The following is a 12,895-nucleotide window of genomic DNA, read 5'->3' as shown; positions in this document are numbered from 1 at the left end:
GATACTTTTCCAACCCATGGATGGCTACAATACTACTACCCTCCTAATGAAAGAAGGGATACACATCCACAAGTAGTTAATGTGGTGCTGCCTTCAAGAGCTGCATATGAATTTATAGCAGGTGTTTTGCCATCTTGTTTGACTTCTTCACTATACTGTTAATGTGGGTACATTACTTCCACCTTAACTGTACAATATTCCCGATTCACAGATGATTTTACAGTACTTTGGTTCTCCTCTACTCCCGAGATGGCTATCTACCAGTAACATCTCATCATGAGGATAGTGGAGGAACTGACTTTAAATTATTTATAAACAGTTAAATCAAGATGAAAACCTAAGCATTTGAAATGTGGTGCTGCAGAAGAATTCTCGAATCAGATGGGTGCATCAAGTAAACAATGAAGTAGTACCAAACTGAATTTGAACAAAAAAAACCTATTATTCCACAACTTGACTAAAAGAAGAGACTCATCACTTCAGTTTGCAGACTGAAATGAATACAGGGTGCATCAGTTATGCTGACACATAGAGGCTTGCATAGGATAGACTAGTGTGGAGATCTGCATCAAACTAATCTTTGGACTGAAGATGACCACAAACAACAACATAAAGAAAACTATTGTATATATATTTCATTGCAACTAGTCATTATGTTGAAAATAAGACTCCCTTATTATTGTGAAAGTACTGATGAGATTTTTTAGACATGTAAATAACAGGCTCCATTTGTTACCACATCTAGGGGAATCAAAAACATAGGAGTTTCTATTATTGTTACATAATTTGACAAGTGAATTTAGTTCTACCATTGGTTGTTTCCATCATAAAACTATTCACCACTGTGTCTTGTCTGATTTTGCAAGTGAGTTACTACCCAACCAAATGGGGTATCCATTCAACAAGTTCTAAGTGACCTGTCCCACCCACATCTCCAATAAAGATGATGTAACTTGGAGTTTTGAAAGCTAAGAATGACACTAGAAGTGGCGCCTACAGAAATTAGTCATCCAACTCCCTTAAGCAAATATTAATCTGATTTTTTGCAACACTTCTGAAAATATGTGGATGAACAATTAAAGAAAGGAACAGGGAGATAAAAACGACTGGGTTCATTTAGGAAGTAGAATGCTGTAGTCACAAGTAAATCTGCAATGTGCCTTAAACTGCAAGTTTATGGCCAATATACACTGCCAGTACTAACACACAGAAGTGAAACAAGAACACGAAATGATGTTAAAGTCCAAAAAATGAGGTTTGCTGAATGACAAGTGGAAAGATGCATATTGGGCTTACCGGAGTGGACAGAAAACAAAGAGACAAAAAGACAAGAGTTAAGTCCTGATAGTGCTTGTGAAGTTAAGAATGGTGATAGATTTGGGATGAAGTGAGATGAAATGATGGGAGATTGACTAAGGACACTCAGAATATTTACTTACCCATCAACAAAAATAATTTACTGCTTTTATAGGACTCTTCCACCCAGATATGACACTATTGTCTTGCAGGACAAGAAAAAGGTGATTACATAGGGAACAACCAGTATTCAATGACTGAAATATACGTTATGCACTTTTCAGGACATTCTTGGAGAATATAATTTCCAGTAGATATGTCACTTCACATCTTTCAACAACATACATCTTGAACATGAATCATTTGTTTGTTTTCAGTTACTCATGTTTTATGATCTACATACTGTAAAGTGCTTGGATGCATTAGTCTCTATCTGTTAAGAGCATTTGGTGTAAAGAAAATGTTTTCAGTACTCCAAAACAATGTACTGTAAGAAACAAACAAGAGAGACTGTGTGGAAAATGTGATGAATGTAAAAACTGTTGTGAGAATTGTAACAACATTGTGTACATATGTGTATTAAGTCCAATCTGACCAATAGTCAGGATTGTGCTATCTTTATTTGTTATGAACATTAGGAAAGAATGACTGTATAAATAATTCTGCGTGCAGCAATATTGAGTATCACTAGCAACTTTTAAAATACTCCCCAATGTGTTTTAGCACACAATTTTGATTAATGTACTCTTACAGTGGAAAAAAGTTCTTGAAAGGCTTGAAATGTCATACATGACAATTTCCTTGTCAGTACCCACCAAATAGGGTTCCAGCTGCTGCCTCAAATTTTTAAGAAGGCCAGGATTGTATTAGATTTAAATTGGTGTGTGAGGGAGAATACTCCCAGCTGGACTTTTGAATTAACTTCTAATAATCGTGATCATATGGCAACTTACACGGGAGATTTTATGCCTTTTCTCTGTCATCTCAAGTTCCATTTAGTGAACAAATTGACCAATTATGATGCAATGATACCTATGACCTGCAGGACACTGGAGCTGTTGAGATTTTTTGAGGTACGAAATTTATCCGCTCCAACTATCTGCCTGCATTTCAGCCATCCAGTTTATGTACTCTGCAGCAAAAAAACAGTTCAACCCATCCAGGCCTATCACCTTATGTGCAGCAGCTGACAAAGTGTTGATATTCCATTACAGCATGTAGAAATTCGGGGCAATAATTTGAAAAATTCAGAAACCCAATTCAATGACCTTCATGTTAAAACACAGGGATGCACCATTGGGTGGAAGACTGGCTGGAAAAGAGGAGCAAGTTATGGTCAGTAAGCAAAACTGCTCAACTGTATAACAGTCACTAAGTCAGTCACTAAGGTGATATGATGTACTCCTTACTTGCTTTCGCACTGGATACTGCTCTCTGACAGATGGTGAGCTCTCTTTTCTGAAGATGACTTTTGTTCTTTTTCTTTAGTTTTAATTAATTTTGTACTTTATTTACTATTAACCAGTAAATCACATGTATGGAAAATGGATAATGTCCAGGCTGTTTTGTGCCCTAAACCCAAACAAAAATAGCCAGATTTGCAATGGTGGCTATGAAAAATGAATAAATAAAACGCAACACTGCTGCCACAAAAACTTCTTACTATCTGCAATGATGGTATTTGATATAAATAAATAAATAAATAAATAGAGAAGGAACCTTCATTTCACTACAAGATCTAAGTAGTTTTAAGTATTTTAGTTTCTCTAGTATAAATTAGCTAAGGAGTAAAGACAAATACTCATCAAATAGCCCAAGATCCTGAGTTGTCAAAAGGAACATAAATGAGACAGAAAATGTTGCTAGCTTTTGAACAAATCATCCTGCAGGGCTTTTAAATCGTTAGAGGTCTGAAGAAGGATTTGACCAAAAGCTAGCAACAACTTGTCTTGTTTATGGGCCTGTCACTGACTCAGCACAGCACCTCAATTATTCAGTGAATTGTTACCTTTAGTCTCTGAACGGTTTATATTTCACCAAGTGCTTTCTGTACCATATGTTTGGTATACTATGTGATCATTTACAAAGGCTTCATCTGCTCTTTTTTTTTGGCTGTTTTATAAAATAACATACAGTATATAAAAACAGAAGGGATGGAAGGACATATGAAGTATGTGCAAATCTGAAGAGAATTTTATAGAATTACCTTCTACAGTATTTGCATTTGGCTTCTTTGCTGTAAGTAAAACTTGTTATGGATAAACATACATGGCAGTTTCATTTGGCCCAACAACATTATTTTATTTTTGAGGTAAATTTTTAAAAATATTTTCAGTCATTTTATGCAGAAAAACAGAGCGGTAAAGTACAATTGTATTTTTCAATAAAGTTAATATTATAATGCAGTCTTTGAATTCACTTTTATTCAATGCACAGAATAACTCACTAATTTCAGTTTGTCAGTGCCCACTCAGTCAATTTTACAATTAGCCTAGTCATTTCACTTCCATGTTAAGTATTCATTCTAATTTATTACCCTCTGTAGGTCAGAGCTCTGTGAATGAAATCTATAAATTTTTTAACAATTGTACTAAAAAAGGGAATCTGTCACTGAATCTCTGTGACACACTGTTTCACACCATGAAGAAAGTGTTGCACATACAAAGTAAGAAAGAAGAGAAAATACAATTATCAAATCTCAATTGTCTTATTTATTAGAAATAAAAATGTAGTATAACAATAAGACTAGATATTTCACAAAGTAGAAAATGTTACGTATTTATGTATTTCAGCATTTAGTTAAGAAACCCTGATTTCTTCCTAAGGCACATCAAGAAAAAAGATGATATATGAGGAATGAGTAAAGAAAGTAACATCTTCTAGTGTACAAAACATGAAGTATATCTTATAACAAAACATGTATATACAAAGTATTTCTTTTTTAAATATTTTTTATATAATAAAATTTTGCTGTCTCAACTCTGCATTTTATTAACTTGCTTTGGAATTTATACAGAATGGCTGCATGAAACTTAAGTACAACACCTAAGTGATGAGCCATATTCTTCTGTATCAATAATCCAAACTTTAGAAAATAAATATAGTAATGATGACATAACAACAAAATGTGAAATTAACAAAAGAGCACATCAACATGAAACTAAACTTAACACAAGTACTTTGTGTGTTCATCTACCAACAGACAAGTTAACTCAAAATGCACAAACACAAACAAGAAATGGAAAATTCTAAAGTTATACTGCTTAGATATTGTGAAGTGATCTGAAACACCTGTTTCAGACAGGGCAATGACTATGAATGTTTTATTTACAGATTCAATCCAAAATAGTAATAAACAGCACCACTTCGTAAGAGCCTCTTTGGTTATAAGTTGTATAAAAGCACCATTTAAATTACTAGACAATGAAATCTACAACTTTCATCCAAAATTAGCAAACTGTTTAATATTTTGCAACAACTGCTGCTGTTATCATATGCTTTTCTGGCCATATGATATAATGAGTTACGATCTGTCCATCTAATTGAATGGAGCGACATATATACCAGTGTGTAGGCTGTAAAACAGTGTAAATAGGAACAGGGACTCCAGAATGAGTATACAAGTTCACAATGTTTGGTTACCAATATGAAATATATGATTTACCAGAAGAAAAACTCCTTTGTAACATGAAAAACATGTCATGAGTAACACACATACTACATTTAATTAATACACCTTAACACTCAATCTTCTTGTTTTAACAGATATGTATACACATTAAGAACTAGCAAAGGACATCCACTAAATGAGTTTCAAATTCAGGTAGATATATTACTTGCCATTCTGCTCTATTGTTTATCTATTTGAATTACGCATCACATATATATCTGGACATTTCGATGTATCCTATGACATAGTAGTGGAATCCAACACAAGAATTGGCAGTGTTGTACCAAAACAAGCAATGTTGTTATTTCATTCAATGATGTCTTGAAGTGCTGACATATTTGATACAACACAATTTCTCAAACTAAGTTACTTGTGTAACACAATTCACAAAAAGAATATAATCTTTCATCGGTTCCCTGAAGTGTTGTGTGAGAGGCCAAGATTCTTGACTGCAAGCTATGGCAAAATGAGTGCAGCTTATTATAGCTAAAAGGTTACTACTGTCATCATATTTCACCACATACTGCCTAACAACCTCTTTGACAAATCAAGTAATCCCTTATTCATTTAACATCACCACTTTTGATTTTTCAATAACAGTTGAATCCTGCAGTCATTCTAATATGATTACATTAATCAAAATATAACATTAAAAGATATTTAGTATTGTCATTTTATACAGTATATACCTTACTGTAGGTGACGTGGAGCCCCACAATGTTATAGAAGCCATCAATAATTGCATCCTTAAAGCTTTAACATTAAATAACTTGAAATATTTTCTTTCAAATTTTGCAAGCATCAATTTCACATCCGACCTAGATCACATTAATTATTCTACAATAAATATTATCAAGATACAGTTCAACTTTGCAGAATCATGGAAACTTTTGAAAATACAGCAGAGTAGTGGGTTATTAAAAATTAGGTAGCTGCTGAACGACTGTACTGTGGTGTGGTGTAATACATGACAGCTGATGCAGGTAACTGCCACCGTGATGCGTGAAGCTCAATCAACTGCAGGAGATGCTTTTTAATTAGAGGAGTAGCAGCTGCTGTGAGGAAAGTGTCTCTTATTTTAGCAAGGAGCTGCTGCAATTGTTGTGGGAGTTCTTGGTCCAGGTCTCGTCCAGCAGTAGTCAGCACAAAAAGCAAGCAATCCGTCTGTAAGAGAAGGGTCAAGTAATAAACTGATATTAACATACAAATGTCATATTACAGGTCTCTAGACAAATTCCAAATGTCCTTTAAATGTAGAAAACAATAATAGTGACCAAAGTATCAAAAACTAACAATTTGGAAATGGAACAGATAAGAAGAATTTCGTCACAGTGATTCACACTTGTCATAAATTTTTTATGAGCAAAACAAAAGAGAAGCCTCTGAGAATATCAGTCCAAATAAATAGCTGTTCATCAATTTTAAAAACACTGATTTAGGCTGCTTCACTACATGCAACATGGGTATAAAGACAGTTAGAAAAACCATGTAATTTACCAACATTTTTTCGCTTTGTCGTCCTCCTCCTCCTTTCCACATTAGCACACTACTTTTTTCATTAACATTAGTTAACCAGTATTTCCCCGATTCTTTAAAGAATCAGGCTTCCATGTATTGCACAACATCAAGTGCCTGATTAAAAATGAATTAATGCATCAAGAAGTATTTGATGTTAAGCATGAAAGTAAGGATAGTTTAGAAAAGGTTTCCAGTCATGCTTAATGTGCTTTCATTAATGAAACACTGAACAAATATAGTCTGGGCAGCCTGCAAAAGTGTTGTAAATAGAGTTAGTGTTAAAGAAGTAATAAATTAAAATGTCACACCTAATGCTGAAGTTTTACTGCAAGAACACTGAAAATGTAGTAAGTAACATGTTTTCTTCTTTCATCATGGTGAATATCAGCCAGAAAAAAATTGATAAAGGTGTGGCATAGAACACCATAAATATTGATATTTGTTCAGTGTATAAGTGTGCTATCTTTGAGGATAGGGCTTTGGGGAGGATGTTGGCTGCTAACGGCAGTTAGCCTCCAGACTTGTATCTGTGTAGAAGCGAAGTGCTAATAAATCTGCATCTGAGAGAATTCTAGTTGTTTACCTACAACTATATCCTATTCCCTCAAAGGTTTGAAATTAAGTTTAAATTCGTTGGAAATCTTTAAAAGCCCATGTTCTTAAATATTGGTTGAATACACTCGGGGTGATTTCCTATGTTGCTCAAGGCACATACACGGGTTCTAACTGTAGTATTTGTCTTACTGTATTAAACCTTTAACATAAGATTATACTTTTTAATGGGTAAGTTATGATAGCATGACAGTAACTTAAATTTTTAAATTTGGCCAGTAATCACAGGACATACTGAAATCAAGTAACTGTTACACCTAGGAGCCACTGGATATGCAACCTCAACTTTAACAGTGTTACCAAACCCCCAGTTACTTGCTTAGTAATATAGATTATTAAGACACTCATTATTAGTAGTATCCTGCACAGAAGATCGGTAAGTGATAAATACATAGAGAGGATAAACAATCGCATCAGAGAACAGTGCAACAGACTTGGTGCAGTTTTCGTGGATTCGAATAAATTTATTAGTGATAAATGTCTGGGACAAGAAGGACTGCATCTGAACAGGCTAGGATCAGCAACATTCAGCAATATATGTAAGAACATACTTAAGGAAAACTAGTATGCAAAGATCAGGGTGTAAAAATTGATAACAAAGTTTCAAACCAGATGCCATTAGGAATACTCAATAAAGTAACAATATATTAAAAACAAAGATTCCAAGACTTACCAAGTGGGAAAGTGCCGGCAGACAGGCATAATGAACAAAACACACAAACACACACACAGAATTACTAGCTTTCGCAACCGATGGTTGCTTCTTCGGGAAAGAGGGAAAGAGAGGGAAAGACGGAAGGATGTGGGTTTTAAGGGAGAGGGTAAGGAGTCATTCAAATCCCAGGAGCGGAAAGACTTCCCTTAGGGGGAAAAAAGGACAGGTGTACACTCGCACACACACACACATATCCATCCGCACATACACAGACACAAGCAGACATATTTAAAGGCAACCATCGGTTGCGAGAGCTAGTAATTCTGTGTGTGTGTTTGTGTGTTTTGTTCATTGTGCCTGTCTGCCGGTGCTTTCCCGCTTGGTAAGTCTTGGAATCTTTGTTTTTAATATATTTTTCCCATGTGGAAGTTTCTTTCTATTTTATTTACAATAAAGTAACAATACGTTCGTTATGCACTTGAACATAAATGGGTTAAGTTCAAATTACACAAATGGCAGAGAAACAAAAATTAACGACTTGCAAATCATTTTGTCAGAAATACCAAATATCAAGGTTGTATGTTTGAATGAACACTGGCTGACAAAGGATAGTATCAAAATCTTAAATAACGTTGATAATTTTTATGTTGCCAGCAGCTTTTGTAGAAGTAATTTAACTTGAGGAGAATCATGCATACTAGTGGAAAGATCTATGGAATACGAAGCAAGGCTCGATTTTGATTCCCTTAGTGAGGAATGTATATTTGGAAGTTGCTGTGTAGAATTAGGGCAAAATATTGTAATTTTATGTGTGTACAGAATTCTGGGTGCAGAAATAATGAAACATTTTTTGTGGAAATTCCAGTGTTTATTGCAAAAACTTCAAAAAGAAACCAAGAAGAGTGTCATAATAACTGCTTATTTCAACATAGATCTAGCCAGTGAAGCCAATAATTCAACAAAATTCATTGATATGATTCAAACATCGGGTTTCAGTGCAAATTTAATGAAGTGTCTGCAACATGTATATATAATATATTAACCAATTACACTAATATTTTAACCAATTACACTTATAATGAGGCAAATAAGTTTTGTTTAGATTTAGGACTTTCTGATCATTGTGCTCTGTTTATGGAGTTACCAAAAAGAATAGAACTTACCAAAACAATAGAACCTTGCTCAAAAAAAACCTACACCAAACGCCAGTTCAGCAAAGAAAAAATTAACTTATTTGAACATAGATTAAATAAAGTGGAGTGTTCTATAGATCATAGTATTTCATGCTCTGAAAATTTTGCTACTTGCTTGGAAAAATTTCTGCTCGTTTTTAATGAAACTTTCCCCCTTACTGTGCATCATGAAAAAGTAGGAAATAAAGTAAAGTGGATTACTGAAGGAATAAAAATCTCGAGTTCAAGAAAAAGATGGCTACATAGGGAACTAAAACATAATAAAAGTCCTGATTTTGTTACCTATGTAAAAGATTACAAAAATATTTTTAAAAAAGTTGTAAAGGCAGCCAAAGAGCTGGCAAATAATAGAGTTATATTGGATAGTGAAAACAAATCAAAGGCATTATGGTCAGTGATCAAAGCTGAAACAGGCGCCACAGGTAGAGGCCATGATATTTCTGAAATACAGATAGAGGATAAAACTATTGTAAATCCTGCTCAGATTTTTAAATTGTTTAATGAATTCTTTATAAATGTAAACAAATCTAATGTCAATGTAGCAGAGTATCCAGACGCAGTCAATTTCTTCAATGGTGAGCAACCTCATGGTGACTTTTTCAGTACATTTACAAAAACTACAGTAAAACATACAGAAAATGTGATACTGTCACCAAAAAGTAAAACATCAGGAAGATGGGATGGGATGCTAACAAAAGTGTTAAAAACAGTCTCTAAAATAATTGGACAACCATTTCATCACAAGGAGTACCCCAAGGTTCTGTCTTAGGTCCCATTCTGTTTTCGTTCTACATAAATGATCTGTTACTTAATATTGAGCGTCACTGAATTTTACTTGCAGATGACACATCTTTAATCATTGAAAGTAACATTACAGATGAAATTCCACAAATTGTATTAATTTCTTTAGAAAACTTAGATACCTGGTTTGATTTAAATGGGTTAAAATTAAACAAGGAAAAGACTCAGTTAATGCAATTTAAAACAAAACAAGAAAATTAAATGATATTCAGGTCAGTCACAGAAATCAGGTTTTGCAAGAAGCTAGCTGTGTAAAATTCATGGGAATGCAACTAGATATAAATCTATCATGGGGTCACACATACAGTACCTTGCAAATAAATTAAATAGCCTAGCATATACAATGAGAATACTGTACAATGCTAACAGTGTGGGCATAAGAAAAGTAGTATATCACAGCTACTTTGAGTCAGTAAGAAGGTATGGAATTGTATTTTGGGGTATGTCAAACTATATGTGTCGAATACTAAAACTTCAGAAAACCATCACTGGAAATATGCACAATGTAGGGTGAAGAAAATCGTGTCACCCACTCCTAAAAAATCCGAGTATACTATGTGTTTCCTGACTATACATATATGAGATGATTATCTTTGTACACAGTGACTCTGATTTATTTGTAGCAAATCATTTTCAACATGATTACAACACCAGAAATCAAAATAATTTTATGCTGCCGACCCACTGTTTAAAATTTTATGCTCAAACACCACATTATATGTGTATGAAAATTTATAACAAAGGGAACAGAGGAGCATTGCTCAGCATAAATTTAGAAACACTGAAAAAATCCTTATATGAGAAACTACTGCAGAAATGTTACTATTCAGTAGAAGAATCATAAATGACAACCTGAAAATTTGAGCAGGTGAGAGCAAATACTTAGGACTGTTAATCTTAAAACTTTGTTAATTTTGAAGAAAACTTATTAATTGCTTAATTAAGTAATTATTCAGTACTGTATATTATATTACTGCTATTATAAGGAAAACTGTAAACCAGTTTTTATGTTTTGTTGAGTCTTCTGTACTTTTAAGTCAATGACTTGAAATTGTATGTTAAGAGACAATAAACTTTCACTTCCCTTACTATTAAGTGCTGTGGATGTTGTAACAATGCTGATATTTGACACATTTATTTTTGCTCTAGTCTTCTTGAAAAAAGATTTTCAACTAAGGAAGTTGATCAACTCAAATGCAAGTGAAAATAATTGAGATTCAGCAATTTTTGTCTTTACTATACTACAGATGAAACTTGTTTAAGAAACTTTCAAGACTGGAGCAAAATGAAAATAATCTCTTGTTTAAAGACATAAGCAATATAAAAGCCATGATTATGAGCAATGCTTCACTTACATCTCCTTCAGTGGTAGGAGGTTTTACACAGTCCTGACAACCTTTGTACAACAGGTTTAATAGCACCAAACCAGGAGGTATACCTTCATACTGTGTCCGCAGCTGAAGTTGGCGGCGTTTCAGCTGAAAAAAGAATTTTTTTCACTTGATGAGTTAAATTGGTGTTGGGTGTAACAACAATTTCCTCAATTTCAACACTATTTCCTATTTTCGTCAATTCAAAATTATGTGAAATGAAATGTTCTTTACTCGAGCCTGTCAGCATTTTTTAATAATTGAAGACATCTAAATTCATATAATACATTGAGCTAAATAGAACTGTTCCATGATGTTTATGTTTATGACTGTTATTGAAAACAATCAGTGAAGGAGCTTTATGGTCAATTTGATACAAAATTTCTTTTAATACTTTCTTCTTATGTGGTGCCCTTTTATGCAGACAGTGCCATATTGGGACCAGTATGTCACTTCTATTTCGTGAAGAAAAAACCACAGCCATACACAGGTTATTATTACGATGGGGTAACCACTCCCAAAGGCATTTTAGAGTTACTGCCAGTTCTTACCTAGAGAGAAATCTGTGTACCTCTAATGTCCATCTACAGTGAAATTGCATGGTAAAATACGATACTGTGGCTAGCCTGGAAGTAGTTATTGTATTGTTTTCAAGGTACTGATTTTACAGACTGGAAGATGCTCCTTAATTTTTAAGTAATTACTTACTTAAGTAATTTTTACTACTTTACTAAGTAATTTTTAAGTAATTTTTTAAAAGTAATATTATAACATTTTTATTACCAAACTACAAAGTCAGACTAAACAGAAATTCTTATTGTATAAAGCCGAACTGACCTTTAAAATCCCTAAGAACTATTTCTTCTTCATCAATGTCCTCTTCACATATAAGATGGTCTTCACTGGCATCAAGAGCATTAATTATGCCCCACTTGAAATATTTAACAACGTCTTCTCTCACTCTAGACCACAAATGTTTTATTCACTGACACAACTGTTTGGTTGTAGGCCATTTCAAAGCCCTCTTCAATGTGAATTCATGTTGGGTTTGAGCCATCATCAGTTTGTTCCATTCCTCTCTCATATACACTTTAAACAGTTTATTTTTTAAGACATCAAGAGGTTACAGTTGTGAAGTTATCTCCTCCCAGAATAACAGCAAGCTCTAGATTTCCCTGTCCCAATTTCTATTTCACAAAATTTTTCAAATGGCCACTATAATGATATAGCAAAAGAACAGAACTCTTCTTGAATAAAATACCTTGCTTCCTCTCCCACTCTCTGTTAATCCATAATTCCATACCAGCCTTGTCCATCCAACCCTTGTCATGTGCACAAACAACATTGCCTGCCAGTATTTCAGAGGGTTTTGGCATTGTTCTGTGCTTGAAAATCATAACTAGATTAACTTTAGTACCATCAGCACAACGTGAAAGTACAACAGCATAGCACATTTTCCTTATCCACTTGTTTTTTTAGTTACAGTTTTATCACCTTTCATGGCAACAGTTTTGTTAATCTGCCCATCACATGTCAGAGGAGTTTCGGCCATATTTGCTTTAGTTCCACACTGAATAATAAAGTGATGGAAAGATAATATTTTCTCTTCATACTCTTGTGGTATTTTCTGAGAACTTTTGGTTTTGGTTCACATGCTAAGTACATGACGCTTCATAAACCTGTAGCACCAACCAACACCACCCTTAAAGTATTAAGTTCCACTTCTAGGGCTAGCTTATGAGCATGTATTTGAATCAATTTTGTATTAATTCCAGTGCCA

General features: G+C 34.0%; 1 protein-coding gene across 4 annotated transcripts in view; it reads right to left on the bottom strand.

Moving 5' to 3' along the window:
• Positions 1-3,984: 3,984 nt before the first annotated feature.
• LOC126362599 (uncharacterized) overlaps positions 3,985-12,895 on the bottom strand; it is a 426,970-nt gene continuing 418,059 nt past the window's right edge. For all 4 annotated transcript variants that reach the window (XM_050007895.1, XM_050007894.1, XM_050007893.1 and 1 more), the window contains 2 exons: positions 11,101-11,223; positions 3,985-6,130 (listed from right to left, as the gene is read on the bottom strand). In XM_050007895.1, coding sequence (XP_049863852.1) covers positions 5,891-6,130; positions 11,101-11,223 — 363 coding nt within the window. In that variant the 3' untranslated portion in view covers positions 3,985-5,890. The remainder of the gene's footprint in view (positions 6,131-11,100; positions 11,224-12,895) is intronic.

Source organism: Schistocerca gregaria, chromosome 1 (genome assembly GCF_023897955.1).
Source record: "Schistocerca gregaria isolate iqSchGreg1 chromosome 1, iqSchGreg1.2, whole genome shotgun sequence".
Classification (NCBI taxonomy): domain Eukaryota; kingdom Metazoa; phylum Arthropoda; class Insecta; order Orthoptera; family Acrididae; genus Schistocerca; species Schistocerca gregaria.
The sequence above is the reverse complement of the archived record's forward strand: the minus strand, read 5'-3'. Positions and strand labels throughout refer to the sequence as shown.